General features: G+C 42.8%; 1 protein-coding gene across 1 annotated transcript in view; it reads left to right on the top strand.

Moving 5' to 3' along the window:
* Window positions 1-16089: 16089 nt before the first annotated feature.
* LOC115388694 (retinoic acid receptor gamma-A-like) overlaps window positions 16090-27591 on the top strand; it is a 32767-nt gene continuing 21265 nt past the window's right edge. The window contains exons 1-2 of the mRNA XM_030091938.1: window positions 16090-16232; window positions 27039-27439. Coding sequence (XP_029947798.1) covers window positions 27271-27439 — 169 coding nt within the window. The 5' untranslated portion in view covers window positions 16090-16232; window positions 27039-27270. The remainder of the gene's footprint in view (window positions 16233-27038; window positions 27440-27591) is intronic.

Genomic DNA, 27591 nt, shown 5'->3' with positions numbered 1-27591 from the left:
ACATCATTTTACCACTCCAAATATGGCATTGGTTGACAAAATGTTTGCTCTTTGAAAACAGAACAAGGCTTAACATGAAGTGCAAAAGTCAGATTTCTACCAGTTATTGCGTGCACCTTCAGACTGTATAATGATATAATAACAGTGTTCAGACTTAATGACTGAGGACGTGTATTTCATCCTCTAGACGTTTGGCTGCAGGCTCATGTTGTTTCCATCCACTGTTGTGGAGATTTATTTTGATTAACCAATGACTGTCAGTCTATTCCCTCCCTAATCAAGTTTTTGTGAAACATGTTTAAAAAAAAAAAGAAACATCTGTCATGATCTCTCAATGTAACAAATAAAAGATAACAATTAGGTGTTGATATCAATCTTATTTGCTGTATTTTGTGACAACATTGTATTAAAATATTGCTCTTATGTATGATCAAATGAAATACTTTTTTCCCAGGTTGTGGTATCCCATGGACTCTGAACTGAGTTTATGAATAATGCACAGTTCTACTTGTGGAATACTAAAATATACTGTAGAATTGCAAACTGTGAATATAATATCCCATTTAGTCCAAAAGGCCCGTTTGAGTGCTTGAACGTGCACATATATTTGTGCATGTTAGGTTCAGGAAGGACTGCTGCACAAAGAATTGCTTCAGCTAATCTAGAAGTGTATATCTTTGGCTGGATTGAAACCAAAGATTGATTTAGGGTTTGGGACCACAATTTTGTCTTTTCTCAACATATTACAATAGCCCATTGTTTTATCTGTTTATATAAGTTTTTAAAAGGATTTCCAGTGCTGTTTTTATTGGAAGGACACCGAACATTTGTTACAAATTCTGGTAATGAGTGTGAAAATGTGGCTTTGGCCTTGAACTTTAAACATTTTCACCAAAAACGTTGAAACATCATTGAATTGTGTGAATTGAAAAGATTATTTTATTCTTTTGAAGACTTTTCCAATCTTTTCTATATCATGAAATATCATCATTGAGATTCTCTACATTCTCTACATCAGATAGATCTGCTCTTGGCAGGTATCCGTCTGGAGATCTAGCCAGGAGAGAGGGGTGAATGTTTATCTTGTTTATTTTGATATGCTTTTGTTTTGTCTTTTCTGGTTTCACCAATTATTGAAATTACACATGGTGGCTTTGCGGTTAGCACTCCTGCCTCATACAAAGAATGTTGTGGGCATAAGGTCTCATTTCTGTTGCCTGAAAACAATCGCTCCTTTCATGCTGCACATCTTTAATTCGTTATTTTAAAAACAGTCGTAAAATTTTATTGATGCTCTATTGATTGCTTTGTCATGACTGCACAGTTGTGTTGTGGTAAGCTCTCACATCTCACAGAAAGGATATTCTAAGGCTATTCTGTGACTTGGTTGGTACTTAGTAGTGTCTCTCAACCTCAACAATACATGTTTGATTCCCATCAACCCCCTGGCCACACGACAAAGCACCCTTGAGCAAGACACTGGAACCCTTATATTTCCTGATTAATTGTCTTGCTGGGCAGCCACCAAAACTAATGTGTGCATGTGTGTGTGAATGGGTAAGTGTGAGTAAAGAACTCCTATAGGGGAGAGTGAGGTAAGATGAGCCAGTGGGTAAGTTGACCCACCCCTAGTATCTAGGTAAGCGTGCACATGTTTTGCCATGTGACCATAAATTCAGGAAGCACCCATCATTTCCATCTTGCTGTGATGCAGAGAAGCACATGGGAGAAGGGGTTAGTATATTTTTACACAAAAAACTGTTTTTTGCTCGTCAAAGTAAATTTTCTGCGTATCGGGTAAAATGACTGTGATGTCAAAGCAAATTTATCCAGGCCTAAAATTATACATGTTGGTGATTTGCTAACGTATAAAATCATGTCAATCACTTCACTAAAGATTAGTCTGCATTTCTAAGCTAGCCCATTTTTTCCAAAATGGTGGCTGTGGGGCAAAGTGAGCCAAAGGTCATGGGGTAAATTGAGTCAATGGTTGATGAAAGAAGTGAACCAGATCTGGTAGTTGGCGACTTTGTCATTGTAAAATTTGCATCCAAATGCAGCAGCCACCATTACATTGGCCTTGTTGACAGCCTTGCGGGCACCGAAGTGAGTACCAGATTTCTCAGAAGAATCCGAGGGCTCACTGGCAATAAGAACCCCACCTTTGCATTCAAGGAAAAGGATGAGGCATTTTTCCCACGGAGTGATGTGCTGAAGAAGCTACCTCAACCTCAAAGGGTTGGAGGAACTGCAAGGAGGGAGCAACAGTTCATTTTCCCCTGCAAGCTTGACACTTGGAATATTGAGTAGTTGTTTTGATTAAAGGGTTAAATGGTCTTGGGGACGGCTGTGAATTAGTAGGGAGTGCAGTCGTCTTTCAATCGAGAGGTTGTTGGCTCGATTCTGTCTCCCCTTGTCTGCATGTCACAACCCCCCAGCTATGGGTAAAATAGCACCACTGCCTTGTGGTGGAGTGACAAAGGCTAAGGGAGACCCCCCCACCCTACAGAAAAAATCCGGAGTGGAGCCCCGAAGGCGGATGGTTCTCGCATTGCGGCACCTACCGGCAACTCCTGTAGCCAAGTTGGTACCAACTGTATGGGCCTGTCCCTTCTGTTGGACACTACCAGCAAATCTGAGAAGGGGGATCTGTCAACTGGGCATCTCAGTTCCTCCATAACTTTGCCCTGGCTTGTCCATGATCTCTCGAGATCGACGGAGCCAGCAACAATAAATGGTCTTGAAAATAACTGGTTGTTTTTGAAACTAACTGGTGGTTTGTTCTTACAAGTTCAAAACTGTTAAAACTGTTTGTTAAGCTCAGGTTTACATTTTAAAACTCAGATGGTCAGTTTACCCCCAGGTGGCTCAACTTACCCTCTGACTTGGTTCAACTTACCCCTAAACTGGGGCAAGTTGAGCCACAGGAGCACTTTTTTTTTTTTTGAGAAGCCATTATTTTGTGCAGTTTTGTCAGAGATGCATTCTGACAATTTCATTTTATAGGAGACATCCTGAAATAAAGATACATGTTTTCATTCTGTTTCTGTGTCATTTTTCCTTACCTCTAGGACAACATAAGTAAAAAGTGGCTCATCTTACCCCACTCTCCCTTATAAGTGAACTCCATTTATTATTCTGTGTAAAGTTTGCACATTCTCCCTGTGTATGTGTGGCTTTTATCAGCGTAATCCAGCATTTTCTCAAAGTGCACAGTGCAAAAACTGCTTCTGAGGATAGAACGGCATTAAAGACAGGCAGATGTATTTGCCATTCTGCATCTCTCTCCTCTCTGCTTTCTGCAAAATGCTGCGCGGGGGCTTGCGCATGCGCAGAACACGCGACGCGCAGGAGCGGCGCTCTCTCTCTGAAGGAGAGAGTGGTCTTCGCTGCTCAATACACGATCTCTGCCCGGAGGAGCTGGCACGTGCGGACGGGGCGGTGCTCACCGTGACTCCCCCCGCTCCTCCTCCTCCCCGTCACGTTTTCTTTCTCTCCGCAGATTGTGTTTGCCAAAAGCCTGAGAATCGAAGGAGATTGGCTGGGACACCGCGAATGTAGGTCAGGAGCTGCTTGTGCAAACACGAGCATCATAAAAAGGCTCAAATGTGCCGAAAAGCGCCGCGTCCTTGCAGAAAGCTCTCGAAGGACCGCCTGTTGCTGGCAGGCACACTTTGAATTAAATTTAGGTCACGAAGCTCAACCCCGGGGGGGGGGGGGGGGGGGGGGCGCTGGGGTGGTGGAGGTGGGGTGGGGGGGTGTTTGTTCAAACCGTTTTCTTATTCCAGATAGGTGAGCTGAATCACCAAGTCACCACTGCGGAGTTGAACTAGTGGGGAATTAGGCTATGGGGTCACGCAGCGCTGGATGTTGAACATAATTCATCACCTGCCTGCCGGATTCACACTCATCTGCTTGGATCACTTTCATTCACAGAGAGTTAATAATCAGACATTAGCTCCACATCAACACTGCTGTTTACAAATTGCCGTCTATGTTTACCCGGGTTTCCTGTGGTTAGCAATTCTTTATGGGGAACTTTGACTGCAAGTGGGTTGTTTAAAATGTCTAAATAGCACTAGACTGCTAACTTGAGATTCTGAGAGGCAGGAAGGATTGTTATTTGTGTGTAAACGGCAAAATCCAAACATCCTTGACTCACTATACTCCACCGATGTTCACCTCTCCTTTAAAATACTGCAGTTATAACATGTTTAGCAACAATAAGTCTATTTCTAAATGTTGAAATACATTCTTTATCAAAAATCAATTGAAAGTGTGAAACTCTGAGATATTTTAGAATTATTACACAGAAATTAAAGTACTTAAAAGCTTGTGTGTGTGTGTGTGTGTGTGTGTGTGTTTGCTCTTAGTGCACAAATATATGACAAAACAATTACCTTTTCATGGATTTTCTGGGATTTCTGGATCAAATTAAGATTTCACACAGGCACCATGTCATTTCTCTGGAAAAGACTGAGTTCAATCCTCCCAACACCAGTGAAGATGTGCCTTCTTCCAGTCATGACCAGGATTAATCTTAAACACAGCTCTGAAAACATTGATTAGTCTTCTACCACTCCCAGTAACTTAGCACTCATTAGACTGGCACGAAGGGCGATTAGCTTCTAGGGATTTACAGAAAAAACAAACCAACTCTGATTTGTTTTAAAATGTATAATGGAAGGAAATCTAATCAAACAAACTGTTGGAATGGACTCAAACACGTGACCGATCTCTGCATTAGATGTTGAAACTGGTACATGCTGATTATAGGTCAGTCAACAGTTTCCACTGCATCAACAAAACAATAACAGGAGGCTGGAAGTATTTTGAGAAACTAACAAAAACTCTCAGTGTGTCAGGGAGGGCATGGAGGCATTATCTGACCCTCTTTCATCTAAAATCAGCTCATATGTTCTGCCACAGAAGCAGGTAGAGCTCATCTCTGAAGCAGCATGCACCAGCAACACTTACAGTGAAGAGTGATTGAACAGCGCCCCTCTGAGGCCACATTGTGCACTGCAGACAAGACTGTAGATAAATCATCCCTTGGACGTTTTCTTGTGTTCTTCAGCAGAATCAGGTCACCTCCACCTGGAGAGTCATTCAAGGACAACCAGGGAGTGTTGAGTCCAATTTGTTGATTTTAGTAACCTCTCATGTTTGGGATAAATGCAGTTCACCTGTGGGACTCATAAGTATTGTTCAGTGTTACATGTTTAAAGGAATACTCCAAAGATTTTGGACCCACGCCATTTCCCTATCATTTACAAAGTGAGATAAGCTCATAAATACCTTTGTTGTGTCTGTGCGTCCAGTGGCTGGCTCCCAGCTGTTAGCATCGTAGTTAGCTTAGCTCAACTGCTGGAGGTGAAGAGGAAACAGAGCCGGACTGACGAAAGTGGACAAAATGCTACTTCCAGTGGTACAGGGGATGGCGTATTAGCACGTGAAGTAAATCCGAATGGTTATAAAACATTTTAAAAGAAATGTTTTCTTTTCAATCCGTTAAAATAACGTTTTGATACACACAGATAGCATAAGCATAGTGCTCCGCAGAAGGATATACCGGCGCACAGCGGCTGAGTCTACGGCTTCTACTGCTGTGCTCCGGTATATCCTTCCGCGGAGCACTACGCATGCGCAGGTCTCCAATTAGACAATGATAGGGAAAGGGCGTGGGTCCAAAATCTTCGGAGTATTCCTTTAAACGTGTAACACTGAACGATACTTATGAGTCCCAAGGAGTGGTGACCTCCATCAAGCTGTAAATTTTCTTCACAGTTGTTAGTTTACTGCATGAATGCAGTCGTTCATTCATAGTGTTGATGCATTCAGTGACAATTTACAATGTAAATAGTCAAAAGGGCTCAGGCTCCTTTTCGTGGGTGGGGAGGGGTCTGTCTCTGGCTTTGGTTCAGTCTGTGATTGTGGTTCTATCTCTGGTAAACTGGATTTTATATATCCAATCAATTCATTGAGATCACTTGAAATTGTATTTGGTGCCACCAGCTTCATTCCCTTGCCTGATGGTGTGTTATGTGTTTGTTTTCTCTGGTAGACTGAAAGGTTGCTTTGGGAAGATTTGAGAAGAAGTTTGTAATGCATTATGGAAGTTCATCAGGTATGTTACAGTTTAAAGTGGTGTTTCATTTATGTTTTAAAAGGGTTTAAAACTGAAAACTGCTTACGAATTAGCTAAAAACAAGTAACATATCAGGAAGCATCAGGAAGCAGCATTCACGTCTCTTTTATTAAACTCGCCTGTAAAAAAAAAAAAAGTAGCCCGTCAGAAAATGCTGTCCCCAGGAAACGGATCGCACTTCTGCAGTGCTCTCCTGTTTAATTTGTGTTGTGACTTTTGCTGTTGCATTGTGGATTTTGCAGTTGTGTTGTGACCTTTGCTGCTTTGTCCATACACATTTTAAAAAAAAAAACGTGTGCCTTTAACTGCACGTGCATGGTAAAGTTCAGTTCAAGCTGCACCTCTCTCGGTAACTATGGATGGAACTAGCTTAAAGGGATACTTCAACATTTTGGCAAATTGGCCCATTTAGCACAATTCCTTAGTCATTTTGAACAGCATACTTACTTTTTTTGTGAGGGCGAGCTGTTGTTTATCCAGAGGTGAGTCGGGGAAGGTTTTCGTGACAGACACAATGAAAGTGGATGGTATTTTTGGTTCCCCTCGTCAAACTCATCAAATACAAATCCCAACAACCCCAAAACACTTTGGTGGACACGTTATAATCCGCACATTCACCACGCTGTGAAATATTAATGCAAAATTACGAGATTGAGTTGTTTATGTGAAGATTGCTAAGACGGAACTACTTACTAAACATGGCGTCTGGGCGTAGTGATTTCAAAAGAAAAAGTAGTTCCCAGTATTTGCTTCAGTGTCGTAACGCTACAGTATTATTTGTTGGTGTTCCACAGCGTTGTGAATGTGCGGATTATAACGTGTCCACCAAAATGTTTTGGGGTTGTTGGATTTTGTATTTGATGAGTTTGACGAGGGGAACCAAAAATACCATCCACTTCCATTGTGTCCGTCCCGAAAACCTTCCCCGACTCACCTCTGAATAAACAACAGCTTGCCCTCACAAAAAAGTAAGTATGCTGTTCGAAATGACTAAGGAGTTGCGCTAAATGGGCCAATTTGCCAAAATGTTGAAGTATCCCTTTAAAGTTAGTGTTGATGTTTAATTAAAGGTGTACAAAATTGTTCCCTTTCACTTCCAATGATGCTGATTTACCCGTGTGTTTGTCATGTGGCAGTAAATCAGTATACAGTACAGGTAAAGTTATAATCCCTTTTAACAGGTGAAAGGGCTGAAGTGTGAAATGATTAAAATAAAAAGAAACAACTAAAATTGGCATAAACAGCTAAATAATGGCCTAAAATGTCCAAATTTGCTAAAAATTATAAACATATGTATGAGTTTATAAAAAAAACTTGCTTTGAGTGACAGGTTTTTGTTTACCTGTGTTTTCCTCCAGATGGCAGTATGACCACAGCTCTGGGAGTTTGATCCCAAGCTTCATGTGATTTCTCTTGAATATTCTACCAAGTTGTCTAAATGCTCAGGAGTTATTCATCCAAAGCTGTTGATCCTTGCAGAGCTCTGCCATCTCCACACTAAATACAGCAGAGGTGTGCATGAATCAGCAGAGCTGCAGGCTGCTCTAAATTTGGCACACAGCACATTAGCATCAGTGCTCTAATTGGAGTTATAGAGAGGGCCATAAAAAAATGAGCACTCAAACCCTTCCCAGCTCTCTTTGTAATGTACACACACGTTGCACTAAGGCCCTGTGCTGGAGGGTTGTCAAAACACACCATGACTTACCGCATTTTACAAGATTTTTGAGGTGAATGGCTGCTGTTACTGCTACAGGTGACACCTGGGAGAATGAGTACAGCTGTGCCCGGGGCCACCATATATCACTCATATTCCTCTGTGACACATTTAGCTCTGACTCTCCCTCTACACAGACAGACTGCCAAAACTGTCATATTTTATTAGAAATGTAGCGATCACTTCTTTAAGTGACTCTCCTTTTCCGTCGTCGCATTAAATGTCTCAATCACAAGTCAGAAACACAACATGGGAAACGGTTGGTCATAGTTTTTAGTTAAAGACTGAATGTTTTTTTTCTTGGAGCACTTTTTGTGCACCTTTTCAAACATGTCTTTAATGCTGTGTGCAGATTCATGCTTGGATACTTAAAGTCGCTGATTGCAGGCATATTAGCTTTTTTTTTTTTTTTTTTTTTTTTCCTTAAAGGAAAATATGGTGGAATTAACAATTTTTCAGGTTTGTTGACATTAACCAACCTCCAAAAAAATCCTACTTCAGTATTGTTGAATATATTTATTTGCAGTTTTACTTGATAGCTATAGGTTCCTGTTTGAGCAATGTCTTGAATCATACTGTTGTAAAAAGCTGCACCCAAAATTTGCAGATACACAATAATCAGGGAGACATAAAAGCTGTACGAGTTCAAACTTATAACTGATGTGATCATGTGTATGTGGGTTGTTTGAATCGGATGATATTCATTATATAATGCAATTAGACGTCAGCAGTGTGTTGGTTATGAAATCTTCATTTCACTGAAACTTCCTGAACAAATTGGACCTGACAACTTTTTGACAGTCGGGATCAGCCCGATAATGAAGGAAGAAAATCCCCTGATGCCCAAACTCATATGAATTTAATTGAAGGATTAAGCAGATTCCGCCTTTATATCCAATGCTGTAGCTGTAGAAGTTGACTTCCAGTGATCTACTTCTCGCTCAGCCACAGTCAGTAAGGCACTCTAAAACATTGTGCATCCAAAAGCAAATTATAGTGAAAACATTTACATACAGAGTGAAAGCCAGCAATAATAACATGAACGGATCTTTATTGATGGTGTCTTTTGTTTCTTTCTCTTCCCAGTTGAAATAAAGAAAAGGAGCTGCATCGATTTCTACATGGAGGGGAGGATGAATGTGAGAAACAAAAGGAGAACCACAGTAATGGAAGTATCCACAAAAAGAGTCAACAAACCTGTAAGTGACTCTCTCCGCCTCGTCCTTGAAAACACATTTCAGTCAATTATACTTAGAGATCACCTCATCATCTGAAAGTACAATCACCGCATAGAATTAATTGAAGGTGGTTGATTTTGGTGTCAGTTTTGACCTAGACATCAATTCACCACTTGAAGGAGCAGGGGCATCCTCTTTGGAATTCAAAAAGACTTCAGAAATTCCACCATCACAGTAAACAGTATAAATGTATAAAATATCCTACTCACTTTCGAAAAAGACACCAAAAACAAATCAAAACAACGCAAGACTCAACTGGAAGTCATTATACACACGAGAAAACCCTTTAAATTCCTTGTCCAACAATTGGAATATGGAAACTCTCAATAAAACAAATCAACTAAAGATCTGACAGACCTACTCCAATGTAAAAAGAAACAGCATCACAAATGTACGGTTAGATTAACACATAAAATACTAAATAATTCACATAACTTGCATCACACAAAGTAAATTGTTCAAAAAGGGACAGATTTGTCCAGTTCACTGCAGCTCACATAGAGGAGTCCAGCAGCTCTTCTTCGACGTGTATAAATGTCTCAATGCACTGAGTTGGTGCCATGCAAATGGTTGATTAGACATTTGTGTGAAAGAGTAGTTGAAGTTGTTCATCATGAAGTGATTGTCCGGATGTATTATTTTGAATGTCAACATAAGACATGTGTCCAATAAGCAGACATGGAGCGGCTGTTCTGATGTTATACATAATGTTGCTGTGGGGACTTTGCATGGCTGAAACCGAAGTGTCACTGTTAGGTCTCAGCCTGGAGACACAGCTGCTAAGGTTACGACTCTAATATTCTGAAATCAGAAAACAGCATGTGGCGGCAGTTTCAACTCAGCCATAAAATACCCATAAGTTCAGCCTGTTCTGTCTGAGGTGGTGCGCTGCAGCGATCTGTGTAGCGAATGGCTCAAATTCAGAGAGAAATATACATAATACTGCCTGAAGGGAAATTTTGAGGGGATTGTTGGGAACAGCTGCTTACAATAAAATACGGAGAACAAATGTATCTCCAAAACGACTATAAAAAAAAATGCTTATGAAACATCTCTGCTGGCTTTGAGGCCTGCAGGTCATTAGGATGCAGTCAGAAACATCCAGAAACAGCATCAGTCTGATCACCAGCATGGGGAAAACAAAGTTTAGTGCTCCGACTGCAGTAACAGCTCTCGCCGTGTCTACGTGTCCCTGTTTACCCTCCGAAGGGCATTCACGTTTTCTGACAGGCAGACAGGCCTGCAGTAGCCAAGAACTGCTGAGATCTGTTGTCATGCATCCTCCCTTCTTGTGAAGTGGTGCCAGATTATCCCGAGGGGGACGGCTCCGTCCCAGCTGTATCCAGGAAGTTTAATGTATTGACTTTTGTTTTAGTAAAGTGAATAAAGAAAGATTTGTGATGAGTTCACCAGTGTGGGTGGAAGTGGAGGAGTCTGAGAGTGAGGGCTCATTACTCATTGAGGAAAGGCGCCTGCTGAACGCGAAGAAGCTAGCTGGCTAAATGTAGCACTGTTAGCATGAGCAGTGGAAGCTGTAAATAGTTGGAGCAGCACTTAAATCCTTTCATGTGAGTATTGTAGATATTTCTACAATTTCTATTTTTATAGAAGTGTCTGTTCTTCCATTGCTAGTCCCTCCAGGACTTCACGTGCATTTTTTGTAATTGTTGCAGCCCAAAATTCCTACTTTCATAAGAGCTTTTACAGAAAATTGCAATTAAAGTTGTGGTGGTTTACAGGTGTTTGTTGCAGTGAAATTGCAAGTGAAAGTTAAAATTTTTAACACTGTTCCCTTTGTTTTGAAAAATTAATAATTACCTTTGAGCCGTAAAGAAGGAAGTGAAATTTCTGACCTATGGGTCTGGTGTTTGTGCTGGGCACTGGCCAAAATTGCGACAAAGTTGCAGTGACAGGACAAAATTGCAAGGTCACTCAGAATTCACAGAGACTGGTGGAATTTGCATTAATTGTTGCAACATCGTGAATTCCTGGAGAGACTGCATTAGAGCCAAGGCTTTGTGTAGTTTGACAAATCTGCTCATTGACAAGTTAAAGCTTCGTTATGACTAGATTATTTAGCTGCGTTCTTTAATAATGGTCTCCACAGTAAATCAATGACAACCTGAACCTTAAATGTGGCCGGTTATTTTCCTTTGCTGCTACAACTGGGATTCAAGCCTGGATCTCCCGTGCTCAAGATTAATAATTGACTACAGTATATGCACCATCACTAGATGGGACAAGTCAAAGCTTGTCATCGCTCTCTTCCACTAATGGCCTTTTCCTTTTTTTCAAGTTTTCTAAACACAGAGTAAATACAGAACATGTATGTGTGATTTAAGTGAGATGAAATGGTCTAAGTAACGCTGTTGATATACGTCGTTGTGCTGTGGAGGTGAAACCAGATGTCCTGTTCAATTAGGGGTGTTAACTACTGTAGTGGAGGTGTCCGGAACTCGTTCAGTGAGGTTATTAATTCAGGAAGGTGCTGCTGTTATACCAGTAGCCGCCGGCGGGGCCTCCATACAGCTTCTTGTAGATTACACGATGATGGACTCTTGTGGCTGAATTAGACATACAGTAAGCTTGAATCTGAAACTGCCAACGAGGTTGAGCGGAACGATGCAGAAGTCTCCATGACAATCCTCTCAGTGTTATTCTCCACTTCCTCCTACCCATCCCAATTCCTCCCTCATCCAATCATCTCATTTTCACGGGGCTGCACCCTCCAATCACCATCTGTCCTGCAGGCAGTAACACTTATACATATGTGCTGTAATTAGACAATCACTTCCACATGTGGATCAAACCCTTTCAAACCACTCAACCCCTACCTCACCCTCCCATCCGCCCACTGTCTCCTTTTTCCTCCCTCTGTTTTTCTTATTTCCCCGTCTCACACTCCGCTACCCTCCGTGTGCCCCTTTTCACTTTTTCTCTCCCCCTCTTTCCCCTTTCTTTCTGATTGAATTACCATGAGTGTAGGACTTGGCCAAAATATGCCAGCTTGTTCTGATTAAAACTGTCCTTGTTATACTAGAGACTTTCCAAATGGCTGTGAGCAGTGTGTGTGTGTGTGTGTGTGTGTGTGTGTGTGTGTGAGTTGGGTTCGGGTGGGGGGGAGTGGGGGTCAGCAGAGGGTTGGGGTTGGGGGTGTTGCAGTTTGTGTTGAAAAGAAAAATATAGCCAGACAACAGAGTATGGCGAAAGATAAAGAGTGGGAGTCCAAGAACGAGATGGGGACCGAGTGGAAAGAGATGGAGAGGTGGTGCCATAAAGTAGGAACGGCGAGGGAATGAGACAGTAATGGTGGCTGACACTGAGTCGGGTTCACGACCGGTTCATGGTGACATCATGGTTGAATTTTGGGGGAACATTTATATAGGAAAAACTATTTGCTGCTCATTGGATGCATATGTACACCCAGACCTGTTTCTTTTCTCCCTCTTTTGTCCACTTTTCTTTCTTTTTCAGCTTCACACCATCAATACATTTTGCAAATAATATGATAAATATGCAGGTTTGCTTGAGGTTTTCTTGTATTTTCAAATAACTCTTCAGTCGTGGGATGGTGACTGTGTTTTGTTGTGTACCACTTTTGTCTCGTCTTCATTTGTCATGGCTGTTGGTTGAACTATGAAACCCCTAAACTGACAACTACTCCGTGTCCCCTCTTTCCCTTTTTCTCCCTCCTTCTCTCCCCTTCGGTCCTTGTTTTCTCTCCTCTTTTTGCTCCCATGCCTGCAAGTCTAGCCAACCCTCACCACTGGTACAGTGTGTTCTTTGTGTTGTGTAGGCATGTTTAGCAGTTTGAGGGACCGAAAAGACATAAAGGAGCCCTGGGACCCAAAAAGTGTTAATAGTGTGTGTGTGTGTGTGTGTGTGTGTGTGTGTGTGTGTGTGTGTGTGTGTGTGTGTGTGTGTGTGTGTGTGTGTGCGCGTGTGTGTGTGGGTGTGATTATATTTGTGTCAGCTTTTTATCTCGCTTGAAGAAAATTAACAGCAGGGTGTTTTGGTGTATTAAAGGGTCTTTGTGTGTGAGGCAGGCGTGTTTTCTGTACGAGCCGCGGTGTCAGTGTTTATTGGTTGGTGGGCATTTACCCAGCTGTGGCGCGTACGAGCACGGCCCTGTCGTTGCCGTTCCGCGCGCACGCTCGTATGTTTGTGTGCCCAGAGCGAGCCGGCGAGCCTGTCAAGAACGCCTGTCATCCTCCGCATGCTTCTCCACGCACGGCGGAGCCTCACATGACATCAATCTGAGAGCAGTGGGATAGTGATCTCATTACCAACAGCCTGTTGCTGATTAAAACCTGCCGTCTGCACCCTCCTCCTTACCCCTTTCTTTTCTTCCCCCCCACCCCACCACTCGCCGCTCTGTTCTGCTTCCTTGTCCTTTGCCTCGCCCCCCTCCTGCTTCCTCCACCCCTCGACTCCAGAGTCGCACCATTCTGCGGTTTCTCCACTCGCTGCTGCCAAAAAGGGCCCCATTTCGAGCTCTGCAAAAAGTTATAAGCTCCCTCAGTTTCTCTCCATTTCTTTGTTTGGTCTTTCTCGCCGTACATCTTCAAGACTCTCTGTATCTGAGGTTTTACTTTTAGAATTCTACCTGCAGGCCTCATTAAAGGCCGTCTAATACCATCTGTTGAGTCAAAAGTGTGAAAGAATGGAAATGTGTTGGTGAAATGTGGGAAAACGTCTGAAACGTGTTCGGATTCCCCCCTGCCTTATACATTTAAATCGATAAATATACAAATGTGTCTCTCACACTCAGCTGGATGTTATACACTCCCCTCCTCTCTGAGCATTTCACTGACACAGAAACACAAACAGCGGTAACCTTTCACCTTTCACTCGCTGACACTATTACCGAGAAGTGTGGCAGTAACCCAGATGGTTGTAGCAGTAATCCTGGGATTGAATGATGTCTGCTGCAAATTATGACTGAAAGGTGGAAAAAAAAATGTCGCAAAAAGACCTGCAGTGGAATGTAATGAAAATGATGATGATGGGTTTTTTTTTTCTTTATACCAAAAGATTGATGCTATAGTTATCAATGGATCTCATGTGTATGATGCAGATTTTTGTTCCTTATTTATTTCTATTTTTATTTATTCCTCATATAAACCCACTGAGACAAAAATCACTGGCTAAATCATCACAATGTACTTTAGACTTCTTGTTCCCATATTGTGTCAAAAAGAACCATATGAAGGATTTTTACAAATACAATTTTTTTCAACAAAAGAACCAAATAGGAACTGCTCCTGTCAGAGGGTTTGTCTTAAAGACAGCCTGCTCTGCTGCAGACTGCTGCTGTCGTGGATTGGCCTGCAGTGGACTGGCTTGCCATGAGCCCAGTCAGACAGTAGCAGACAGATTTATCTCTGACATGAAGAGGCAGTTAGCTCTGCCCCTCAAGGGCCGACTGGCCAGGTTTGATCTCATCACGGATCAAATGTATCTCCATTAAACGCTTCCTTACCAGAAAAAAAAGCACTGTGTTGATGTGCTTTAGTGAGTCCTGTCGGAGGAAGGGAGTTTGCTTGAACTGATTTAAAGGTGCGGGAACGGCCTGGAGAATGGTCCTTTGTACTTCTCAAGCTATGGAAAAGAGCTCACCATCATTTGCATGTTGGGGATTTAATGAAGTGGACTAATACTTATTCCAGGCTTTGTGTGACTGTATCTATCCCTTTGAATAATTCTTATAGCAGTAGCTTTTCCAATATATTGTGCATTTAAAAGTAATTAACATTTACACAAATTGACTGAGGTTTAATTTCCACTCTTGGGACCAGCCAGGGCAGACTGAGTCTCTGTGTTCATTGTACATTTAATTACATTTTAATGCGGCGTGCCGCATTAATGATTGAAGTTATTATTTCCACCGCATTAAGACACGAGGACTCTGATGCTGTGAGGCTGCGTTCCTTTCCCATCAGGAATATTTGGTCACAATAATGCCCTGCATGGCCCTCGATTGGCTTCAGGCCCCCGGACTCCCACTTCAACTGGAAAGGGGCCCGAAGTCTGAGCATTGTAAACACATGGAGTGAACGCTGAGGACCGACACTGATATCCCCAAAGGTGTGTCAGGCCTGTGCAGCATGTGTGTGTTTGTGTGTGTCGTCCCGGAGTCAACCACTACTTCATTACTATGGCTGTATGTATGCGTGCAGTTTGTGTGAGTGTGTGTGCATGTGTGTGTTCCTCTATCTTGGTGGGGACCTAAGTCTAATTCCACAATGACCACAGGGGACTCGTTTCACTGTGGAGACAGAAATGAAAGTCCCTGTGAGCAGAATTCACACAGTTTGAAGTGAAGGCATGCTGTAGGGTCACTCCATGCTTCTGGTTACGTTATGGTTAGTGTCAGAGTTCCACTGGCTGTAGTTACAGTTGACTTTGCAGGAAATGACAAAAACTCAATGTGTTGCCTCCACATGGCATATAAACACTGTGTGTGTGTGTGTGTGTGTGTGTGTGTGTGTGTGTGTGTGTGTGTGTGTGTGTGTGTGTGTGTGTGTGTGTGTGTGTGTGTGTGGGCCTATCTTTGGACGGTGAGCAACAGAGAAACAAATTTAGAAATTCAAAACAAACAGTCACACGGTTGAAATCTAACAAAGGCGTGTTGACTGACAGTACACTGTAGATGGAGTGAAGGTAAAGAGAGAGAGAGAGAGAGAGAGAGACTAGTGAGACAAAGGAGCGAGGGGCGGGTGGGTGGAGGAGAGGAGGGGTGGGCAGCAAGTTGAAACCTAAGCTTTCTGGACCCTGTTTTCCCTGCCTTTGGGCATTCTGTGGCTGGTAAAAAATGTGCTGTATATTTGAAGTGTTGGATCACGTGACAAAGGCAGGGTTTGTGAATCAAAGTACACAATCATTTCAGGAGGAGAGAGAGAGAGAGAGAGAGAGAGAGAGAGAGAGAGAGAGAGGGTGTATGTTAGAGAGAGAGAGAGAGAGAGAGACGGGAAAGGAGAGGGAGGCGGAATGCAACAGGCTGAGCTCTGTCGCTGCAGCGAGAGGGACTTCTGACTGACAAACACAACTACTACTCTCCGTCTCCGCTTCACCCGCTCACTTTAACTCACAAGCCGCCCGCCTGTGTGGAGTTGAAATCCTACGTCTGGTAAGTTTGCTTTTGGGTCTTCTTTCTTTTCTTTTTTCCCCTTTTCTTTTTTCCTTCATAACTTCTTTGTGTTGGCGGTTTGTGAGAAATGAACACAGAGGACATGTCAGAGCATGAGTGAGATGTGTTCGTGTTTCTCTCGTCTCTCTCTCGCTCTCTCTCTCTCTCCCCTTTTGAGTGTGTGTGTGTGTGTGTGTGTGTGTGTGTGTGTCTTTCTGGGACAACTCGAGTGGAGAGATTGAGTTTCCTGAGGACAGCTTTAATTGAGAACAGAGATTTTGAGAAGAGAAAGAACAACAGAGCGAGCAGTGGAAGGGTTTGAAAGCTGATCGGTGCTTGCATATGCTCTTGAGTCACCCAGTGTGATAAGACCAATATTTGAGAGGATGTGTGTCCTCAGCAGTTTGACTAAATTTAGACACCTTTCTGATTGTTCTTGATTTCACGAACGGTTATGTTCATCATATTTAAACACTGAGAAAAAAAAAAAAACAAACTACTTCACTTCATGTCGCTGTTGCAATTTCATAGATTTTCACCGACTGTATCAGATATAAATATAACATATAATACTTTCTGCCGCTGTCACATGCATCAGTGTTGGTCACTCTGAGTACACATGAGGTTTGCATCCATCCCAGACTGTTTTCCAGCGGCAGCTGTAGCCCGCAGGCTCCCAGCCAATGGCCTGGCTGTCAGAGGTGATGGATCGCTCCGTCAGCATCGCAAATGGCCGAGCAGGTCTCGTCTACCTGAGTATGCACACACTCGATCACACTCACCCCCCCCAAATGTTTTACAAACAGGCTCCCATCCTCCCTAGTTACATAACTTGGATAGAAACACTGAAATGGTTCACTATCAGATATCACAAGACGATCTGACTGCTGCTGCCGCTTTCCGTTTTGTCGGTGTGACTTCCTGCTTTTTTAAAACTCTAGTTCTTATTGTAGAGTGTGAATCATATCAAGCAGCATCCTGTGATCTAAATACAAACCCATCGCTTGATTGATGATTGTGATTAAGACGTTATTAGCATCCTGAATGCTTATTCCTGGCTTTCTGCGCTGGTCGACTAACACCACACTGACAGGCGCTCGCACCATGCCACTCTGCGCTCCGCTCCGCCGTTGAGTTATTCACACAAACTCTTGACAAATCTATTTTAAATTAACTTTCCTTGATGTCTGAGAGAACGCTCGCTGGCGGAGTCATCAGCAAGTCTAAAAGTAGGGTGTAAACAATGCGCGGTGCGTTAGAGGCGGCTTTTTGGAGAACAGTAAGAGACTGTTTTCTCTTCATGCTTTTCATCACGTACTCATTTTCCCTGTCAGTGGCTTTCTGTGGAGCCACGGCGATTCAGTCGCCTCTCACTGTGATTCCAGGTTTGATCTCTTCTGCATTTCAAAACTTAACTTTTTAGGATGCATCTGCTGCCAGTTAAACCTTCCTCTCACTTGCTTTTTTTTTTTCTTTTTTTCTCTTTTGGTTTCATCATGCGTGAAAGAAACGAATGGAAAAGTTTGTGTGTGCTTGCATGTGCGTGTGTTTGGGTGTGTTGGATGAAACGTCTTTAGCTGCATTGCAATCTCATCTTTGTTCACTACACGTTTCAAGAATGACAGCCCCTCAGGCGGAGAAGGATGTCTGGCTCCTCCGTCTTTCTCCTTTTCTCTCCCTCTGTCTCACTGGCTTCTCTCTCTTTCATTTCCTATCGACGACAACAAAGGAGATAATCTACATCATCTTTTCTGGTCTGTGTCAGCTGAGTTTAATTTTGTTGCGGGGGTGTTGTCTTGATTGCTACATATCAATGGAAACTTCCAGAATAAAGACATGAGCACTGTGCTACTTGTTTTTGTGAACGGGAGGACATAAATGTTTTTGTTTCTTTGTTCCACAGAATTACATACTGAGTTATTTAGAGAGGTTTTTGGGGAGAGCCGTGCACTGGCTGCGGTTTGCTTTGACGTGCCCAATTGGCTTCAGAGATTTGGAATTCTCTTGTAGCCGTCATTGTTTCGCTTGCTGCACTTTCCCGAAAACTCAAAGCTGAATGTGTCTCAGTGTGTCTAAAGAGCGCCTTAGTGTTTTTAATTGTGGCCTGGGGCTTCTCCGCAGCACAGGCTGCAAGTCTTTTAAACACACTTGTAATCCTCTGCGAAAAAGACAGACTGAGCGTGCGTGCGTGCGTGTGTTTGTGTGCGTGTCACTTTTGACTTTAATACAAAATGAAAAGCCGCCCACCAAATGCCTCAAAGACGTCTGACCCATGGCGAAGGCCACCGAGCCTGGAGCAACAGCGACTGACCCCAGCTCCAACCTGGAGACCTCCGGCTGCCCACAGGGTTGACTCCATATAAAGCTGCATTGTGTGTAGTGTGAAACATATTGATCAAAAATAATCCCCACTGGCACTTCAAACACAGAATTCACACATCGTTTTTCCAAGCATCTGACATAAAGTTGTCACAATGTTCCTATTTAATCATTCTTAATTGGATCTGTTGTTCAATCAATACATTTTGAGCAAATATCGCTGTGGTTTTTTAATTCATAATCCTCCTGTTCTACTGCTGTGCATAATAATAAGTAAATGCATTTCTCTTTGAGACACCACACTGACCAGATGGATTATCAGCTTTGTCCTCCTCGAACTTCTGTAAAGCCTTGAAAAGCTCAGCAGAGGGGATCAGACCCTGTTCACTGGAAATCATTAGAACAAGATGAACGTCTGGCAGTCATTCTGAAACATATTTCTGAGGAACAATGCTTGGAAATGGATATCAAATGTTGTTTTGAGGCCTAATGTATATACATCTGTGTGTAGATTCTTGACAAAGCTAACAACATAATTGCATGCATGAATTGGAAGGAAAGTGTTTGCCACGGCCAGAAACTTTGTGGTGTGTGTGTGTGTGTGTGTGTGTGGCTGTGAGACATGTATGGTTCATGTCCCACTGGTATTTGTCCTCCTCATATTAAAAAGAAGTGATTTTTACATGCCAGATTGAAGTAAGATCTGGTATGGTCATTTGTTGGAATATCTAATTATATTGTTTGTGGCTGAAGGTGAGTGTTTTTTTGTTTTTCTGTGTGTGTGTGTGTGTGTGTGTGTGTGTGTGTGTGTGTGTGTGTGTGTGTGTGTGTCCGCCTGTGCACTTTCAGTCGAGGGTTTTCAGCACAGCTCATCTCTGGCTGCGTTCTCCTACAAAAAGCCAGATTTGATTGTGGTTTATGGTTTGCATTTATTTGTCTCTGCTGAAGTCATGTTTTTCCTTGTTTTTGGCTGTTTTTTTGGGGGAGTTTTTTAGCCTCCATGTCCACCCAGACTCAGCCTGTCCTCTCTTTAGCCTCAGTGGAACTGCTTCACATTTCACTAAATTAAACACTTTTTTTTTTGGTTTCTGTCTCCAACACATAACTCCAGACATGCCTTAAATGCATCTTTATTGTGAAAGTCAAATAAAGCTGAGTCCATAAAATACTGCTTGTTTGATCTCAGCCTGACAATTGCTAACAGATTTTAGCGAGTGGAAGACTGACAGATAAAGCAAAGCTCACAACCACAGAGGGTCCATGTGAGATTATCAAATCAACAAATGAAAAAAAGAAGCCTGAAGCACTTTGCCATTGAAGACCTGCCTGTTTTCCAGCACATCACCCGGGATTGAACCTCTACGCAAGACAGTTTGGAAACTGACAGAGGCGAATTCTCTGTCTAACAGCAAAAAAAAAGGACAAACTGTAAGGAAATTAAAGTGCAGTGAGAAGAAGCAGACGCTCCGGTTTGTGTGGCCTGTTCTTGATCCAAACGATCAAACGCTGTTTACCATCAAGTGCTTACACCCCAGCCACGGTGAACACTCTTTACAAAACCAGAACAGCAATGCAGTGTAAAGTATCCGATATGCCATCGCTGAAGATTTGTCGGCAGCGTGATCAAACAAAATGAGGACGTCACTGATGTGAACCAGAGTATCCATGATGTCTGGTTGTAGTTTGTAGCCGCTGGAGTTCCTCCAGTCATGAGTTTTGTGTCACCTCTGTGTCCCGCCCTGAACTCACACCCCTCCTGTTGATGGAAAATGTTAACGTTAACCTTCCACAACTCTTCACTTTTTCCACAATTCACTGTACTTCTGTGTTTAAAACAGCGTCTCCAACTAAATTCCCCAAACCTCAAACAAATTTCAATTTTCCTTATTTTGCAACGGATCTATGAAGCTTTGCCATGAAAACAAAGTGTTGCACGGCGGAAAGGATGTTGGTTTCCGTTGATGTAGAAAGAGCAATTTGAAAGAAAGTGGAACCATCTTTTCCTGTGATCAAATGAAGGTGTAGAGCAGATTTTGGGTGGTTTGCTCTCTCGACAGGGAATAGCACAGCAATGCAGTGGAAAACAGCACAAATCTCTGGCAAAACATCCTCACAAGGCTAAACCCGGGGCACGACTAAATGTGTTTTTCAGAGTTTGGTGTGGGTGGGCAGCCCCTGAGTGGTGCCAGAAAGCCTCCAGGGGGGACAGCAGCACAGTAATTCTGCCCATCTTCAATTTCGATTCGAGATAAAATAGATTTTAGTGCAAAACTAGAGGTGCAGCAGTCTCAACAGTTGCAGACTGACCAGATGTTTTGAATTAAAGCATCTAAGTCGCACCAACAAAATTCGGCCTTTTCTTGTCAATGGCTCCCAACAGTGACGTCTTTTATGGTGACAAACATTACAAAGTCCTGGATTCAGTCAAAAAATTTAGCCAAGTGCCAGACAAGCACCAGACCATGAGGTTGCTGATGTTTTTGATTGGAACAAAAGAAAAAGACTCAAATCAGTGATTGAATCCTGTTTAATTTAAAGAGAGCACTGTGTGTTAATAACACACTTTGCAGTGCTGAATCCAGTCAGTTGGACAGCAGTAAGCAACATGTTAAATCCATCATTTCCCAGGTATCTCATTCTGTGTGGAGCCAGCTGTTATCATAGCACCAGTGCTGCTTCTACACCAGTTAATCTTACTCTAAACTGCAGTCTGTTGATGTGTGGATGCTGAACAAGTGGATCAGTGAACATATTCAGTTCAAAGTGCTTTATAGGAATATTATTGCAAAGTTGTTTGTATTCCTTTTTAATACGACTAACGCAGTAAAGTAATTCATTTATCATCCATGACAAACCACTGAAATAGCCTCTTTATGTCTTCGCACCAGGCTGTAAACAGTTGTGAATCTACTGAGTTTTGTAATAACAACCCGGCATGTTTTAGGACCATTCTGAACACCGCGCTTCAAGAGTGTTTATCAAGAGGGTCAGTTGTAAATAACATTGATATTCTGCACTGTGGTCAAACTTAATTTTCCTCACACTTGCACTGTCCTCTCCCTCGCTCACCGAAGAATCACCACTGAGTTTTCGGCGCTGAGAGCAGGTTCGTCTTGTTGTAAATCTGGAGATTAACAGTAATTGTCTTGTCATCTCATTCCCTGGAAATGCTGGAGCCAAGCAGCTCTTCGCCAACAGGTCTAAACCAAGTCTTTCACCGGGGCTGCTGCTGTAATGCCAGTCGGGCTTTTCATCCCATGCATAAGACAAACACACAGAAGTGAGTCAGAAATGTGCACGGCACAAAGCGAAGGAAACATCGGGCAACGAATTGCACAGTCAACATTATCAAAGTCACGGAAACATCGTGTGGATCCATTTGTCTGAACCACTGGTGGAAACTCCACTAAGTGTTTACACAAGAATCCCTGATTAAAAAAACAAAGCGATACATTTACATGTTTATTTATCTTTGCTATTTTGTCAGTTACAGTCAGCGCAGATGAGAAATGTTTCAATACTGTAATGAATGCTGGCTTTAATGGTATTGGTATATATTGCAATATCACCATGTGCACGACTGACTAAACTGCGCTATGCTAATAACTGACTGTTTTTTTATATAAAAGAAAAGTGTGTTTGATTGTGAGTATTGCACAAATCAAAATTTTTACTTAATTGCCAGCCTTTTTTCCACTTTTTTTTTTTTTTTTACCCAGTTGGTATAAATCAGGGGCCAGAAAACCAGCAATGTCATGATGTCTGATTTAAACGCTTTTATTTAATGGGTTTTATCTGGTGGAGTAACTCAACTTGCATGTGCCGTCATTAAGCTGTTTATCCTTCAGATTTAGTCTGATGACAAAGACAAAATTAAACTGAGGGCAGAGTGTGGTTAATTATCCGGTTGGAATTATGAGTCACCGTCAGACTGTAATGTTAACTTGCGCAAAACAAGCAGAAGAGTGAATCAGGAGTTCAGTCGTTCTTGATCGGAGCGAAGGTGCAGGAGAACTGGCTCCGTCTGCTCGTCTCTTGGCCAGATGCTCGCTGCTGTGACACATAGTTGAGTTATTTGCCAACCAAAATGGGACTAAAAGAAAAAAAACTGGCAGCTGTACTTTTGCTCAGGAATTTGAATGACGATCTTTATGAAACAACCTGGGGCCTTTTTTTTTTTCCAAAAAAAATAAATAAATAAATAAAATTTACAAGTTCTCTTTACCAAAAAAAAGCATGCTGCCAAGTCCCTCTTTCACCAGTGACTATAGCTCATAAATCAAAGTGAGTGACACTTCCTATCGTCCTCTCACATGCTCATGCATCTGTTGTGCAAGTATAATGTTGGACCTGATCAGTTATTTCAGGCAAAGGAAGTGAGAACACGATGATTTTTCTGAATTGCCCAGTTCAGTATTGACAGATTCTCATAGCTACAACTTGAGGGGGGTTTGAGTTGGAACAACCACAAAGCTCAGTCACATTTACACCCAGGATATCCAGGGCCAGAAAGTGTTCGTAATAAAATCCCACAACGTGATACCCCAAAAGGTTCCTTTTGAATTGTTTTGCTGTTTGCTGCTGAAGCTGTTGCAACAATCTCTTGAATCCATTGAAGTAGCTCCAGAAAAGCGCCGTATGATGGGAGTCATGTGAAAACAAGTCAATAATACTGTATGCAGTGACTTGCTGGAAAAGAGAGAAATGGAAACCCCCATCATTTTTCAGCTAAATCTGTTTTTAATCCTCGTCGTCTGGGAAAGAGTGTGCATCAGTTTAGCGTGTATGGGCGTGTGTGTGTGTGTGTGTGTGTGTGTGTGTGTGTGTGTGTGTGTGTTTGTGTGTTTTTTTGTGCATGTGCATGTGTCTGAGTGTCAGCGGGACCAGCACCAGGTGACCCAGTTTGACCTGACCCAGCCAGGTCTCATAAAAGCAGCATTGAGGCCTGGAGGCCCAGAGACACAGCACCGCTTTTGTTGCCCTACCCAAGGTGTATTCCCCCTGGAGGCAGAACGAGGGGGGGGGGGGGGTGTTCTCATTAGAGAGAAAGAAACCATTCCCTGGCCTGGGCACACATTATTTCATAGTTTATTAGTGGAAATAAAAGTGTTTCTTTATTTTCATGTAATTTTTTTTTCCCATACTGAGCCTCTCTCTCTCTCTCTCTCTCTCTCTCTCTCTCTCTCTCTCTCTCTCTCTCTCTCTCTCTCTCTCTCTCTCTCTCTCTCTCCTCCCATGCTGCTTTACCACAGTCTGTTCTTTCTCTTATTAATCCCGTATCCAGTATGGCTCTAATTAATAGGACTCTGTTCATTTCTTACACATGGCCTGCCAGATGCGCCAGACTCCCTCCTGCGTTCTTCCTCTCTCTCTTTCCCCCCTTTGTTTCACTGTCTTTTTCCATCTTTTTTGTTAAGCTTTTCGACACCCCCCCCCCCCCCCCCCCCCCACACACACACACACACACACACACACACACACACACACAAGTCCTTTCATACATCTGGCTTTCATACCAGTGATTTTTGGTCTTTGACTTTGATTGGTTAAGGAGTCAACTTGAAGTCACTACATCTGTGGTAGGATCCTCCATCCTGTATTTACTACTTCATTCTTCAAGGTCAATTGCCGCTTTCAGTGGTGCTTGAGGATGGTGCGAACACTGTGTGTTTTCCACTGATTACTTGCCCATGAACATGATTAAAGTCGCAGGAACATCTGTGTGCGTTCACCGCCGCGGCCTGCGTGTCCGTTCTTGTATGTTTGTGTGTTCTGCTTCCAGAGAGGCATGCGTATGCATATGTTTTACAAAACGGGACCATACCGCCGCATGCATGAAGTCACTTTTCTTTTCTTTTCTTTTTTTTTTCTCTTCAAATCACGCCATACTTTGTCCAACCTCAGTTTGACATTCTTTAATCGTCAAGCACAAAAGTTCTTTGTGGAAATGGTTTCCAGTGAGTCTCCCCGACTGGCCCCCGCCGTGAAGAAAAACCACAGCAGAGCCAGGCAGTTACAGAAAATATGTCAATATTGGAAATATGACTTTAAAAACAACACCCAGCTCATGAACTTTGTGGTTTTGTGTGTGAATGTGTAGTATGTGCAAGCATGTGTTTGAAGAAAGGATGTGGAAGAATTTTACTCTAATAATAGTAGCACAGATGCCTGTAGATTAGTGAATATTTAGTTCGCCCCATTCATGTCAATGACGGTTAGAATTACTGCTCGTTAAAATGCAATACACTTAACCAGGACCGCAGCAAAAGTACATTTTGGGTTTTGTTTTCTCTTTACCATCAGAATTCAGTAGTATTTGCATAGCAGGCCTAAGCAACCACAAATTTCTATTTAAAATAAATCAAAGTATCTATGACAACAAACGAGAAGTTCTGAGCTTAGTATTGTGAACAGAGGTGTAATCACTACAACCCCATAATTGAAGTAACTTACAAACACTTTGCTGTTGTGGTTAAAAAAAATGAAGTTTATCTTTTCCAAAAGTATTCCAGGCTTCTTAGTGTGGTGCTCCATGAAGACTCCTTAAACAGCACTCATATTTTTAAAAAAAAGGCCTAAACCTGACTTTTTTTCACCACATAAAGCCCATGTCTCAGTCGTCTGAAATACACACATTGTTTTTTTTATTTAATTAAATCCAAGTCACCTTTGTAATTGATCTTAAATCAAATATCATTTGATTGATTAGATGTTTAATGTGATTGACCGACATGTCAAGGAGCCACTGCTTCACAAAGGACCATCGTTAACATTTCTGGTCTTTCTCTGTATCTGTTTTCATTTGGTGTTTTGATGTCTACTGTTGCACAACGCCATTAAAACTGATAGTGCCGCATCGAGCAGCGACTCCACGTTCTCATCTATTTCCATGAAAAACAGCCTGTCTTCTATATCCAATAATGCACTTCTTTGAATGCATCGTGCTGTGTGTGGCGCATATCATATTTTCTTCTTGTGGGCTGTTCCCTCAGGAGGTTGTGACTCCTGTGAACCTCAGCGAAAAATATGAAACTGAGCTTTGAGACCTCCAGAGTGAGCATACGCTCAATGTTCAGCTCAGTCATTTGCTCACTTGGGTTTCTTCAGTCTGTTCTTAATGTGGCTCATCTCAAGGAGCCATCAGACGCTGAGGAAAAGCCGAACGTCTGCCGCCGTCCGGGCCCTTTCGAAATTACTCAGATTCCTCCAGTCACCCAGTCGTTGCGTTGGTTGGCTGCTGTAGGGCGCCGTCTGACTTGACTGACTCGTCAACTGTCTTGGATCCATCTGAAGCAGGTTTACTCCTAACTTTAAAGCTGACCGATTGCCTTTGCTCTGCCGCAATAATGAGCAACACGTTCATGATGCTGCCGCCGCCATGCCTCACTGCAGGATCAGCCAGGTGTCGTGTTTAACATTCTGACCAAAGTATTAAGTGTCTGTACAGAAGTGTAGCTCAAACAAAATAATTAGCAAATACATTTGCTTGTCCTTTTACATGGATATGTGTTCATCGCTGTTTTCCAGTTTGCACAAGGTTGAGCTTCACTAATGATGGAGGGACAACCTGCCTCTCACTGAGTCGGCTGGCATCGTTTACAGCGCCCCATGACTCTGGACTAGATAAAGCAGCACAGAAAATAAGTGGATGGACGGATGGATACAGATCATGAATATGATAGCGGTAGCAGTTTGATAGTTGAATTTATCTCTGAAGGTATCCGACTCGCTCCTCTGGCGTATGACTCCTATGTGCGGTTCCACGTTCGACATTTATGAATTCCTAATCCCCTCACTTTTCTTTCACCCACCCGGGATGTTTGATTCCCATGCTGAAGCAAGCCCAAAACAACAAGACATTCTTTGGCCGAGCTCTATTTACCACAGCTCCACCACGGAGAGTTAAGCTCCACCCACTCATGAAATCACTGAGAGGCATGGCAGTTTTAGAGGAAGATGAAGGGAGGGCTGCCCTCATTTAACTCTCAGACGGGGTCACGTTGTGACTCCCGAAAGACACTTAAGGTGAGAAGCTCTGTGTTTATCGAAGCCTTAGTCGAAGTGGAAGAAAGGCGTGTTTGTTTTTTGCGTGGCGTACAGTGAGATCGGGGAATTATGTGTGTCTGTGCCCATAAAGGGTTAATTGTACCCGTGTTAGGGCTGGCTGTTCTCGGGCAGGCTGGCCAGAGTCAGGCTGGCAGAGGGAACAGAGAGACCCTTTATAATACCATTCTGCTGATTGAAATCATATGGCATTGCCTAAAATTATTGCACTACTTGGAAGAAGGACAAAAAGCAGAGGAAAAGTTCTGCACCCCCCCTGTTTCTGATCCGTCAACTGTTTTTTTCTTTCTGCCTTTGGTCTTCATCATGTTATGTATTTATTCTTTTGTTTGTATTAAAAAAAAAAGATCAAGATAAGTTTCAATGTGAAAGCCAAACTCTTCTGTGTCTGATCTCTCATCATGTTTACCTCTTTGTCTCCAGGTTCCATATCTGATCTGGTCTTGGTCACACCAGTTTCTGGGCATCCCCCCCCACTTCTCCTCAGCATCCCTGCTACTTTTCTGCGAAGCGACGCCGCAGAAGCCCGGAGACGAGCGGGGCTGAATGGCACCAGCCTGTTTCACACTCGCCGTACGCCTCTGACGAAGAAACGGGAGGAAAGAGCTCGAAGGCCTGAGGGAAGTCACCTGAACCGTCAGCTGCACTCTCCGTGATGGCGACCAACAGGGAGCATCACGTGCGTCACATGACGGGTTTCCCGCGCGCCATGTATCCGTTCACCTTCAACTCCATGCGGAGCCACTCCCCCTTCGACCTGCTGGCCAGCAGCCACCTTTTCGGACAGTTCGGAGCCGATCTTCCCAAAGAGATGGCTGCATTGTGTGAGTAAAAGCATCATACAGTTAAAAAAAAAAAGATTTTCATTCTGGTGTCACGAGTCTGTTACATAAATGATCCTTGGAATTCTTCACAAATTGGTCCTCTGGCTCTGGATAACTGGGTCGCCTCACTTAAACTCTCAACAGGAAAATTC

Source organism: Salarias fasciatus, chromosome 5 (genome assembly GCF_902148845.1).
Source record: "Salarias fasciatus chromosome 5, fSalaFa1.1, whole genome shotgun sequence".
In the NCBI taxonomy this organism is placed as follows: Eukaryota; Metazoa; Chordata; class Actinopteri; order Blenniiformes; family Blenniidae; genus Salarias; species Salarias fasciatus.
Note: the sequence above shows the minus strand (reverse complement) of the source record. Positions and strands in the feature narration are given on the sequence as shown.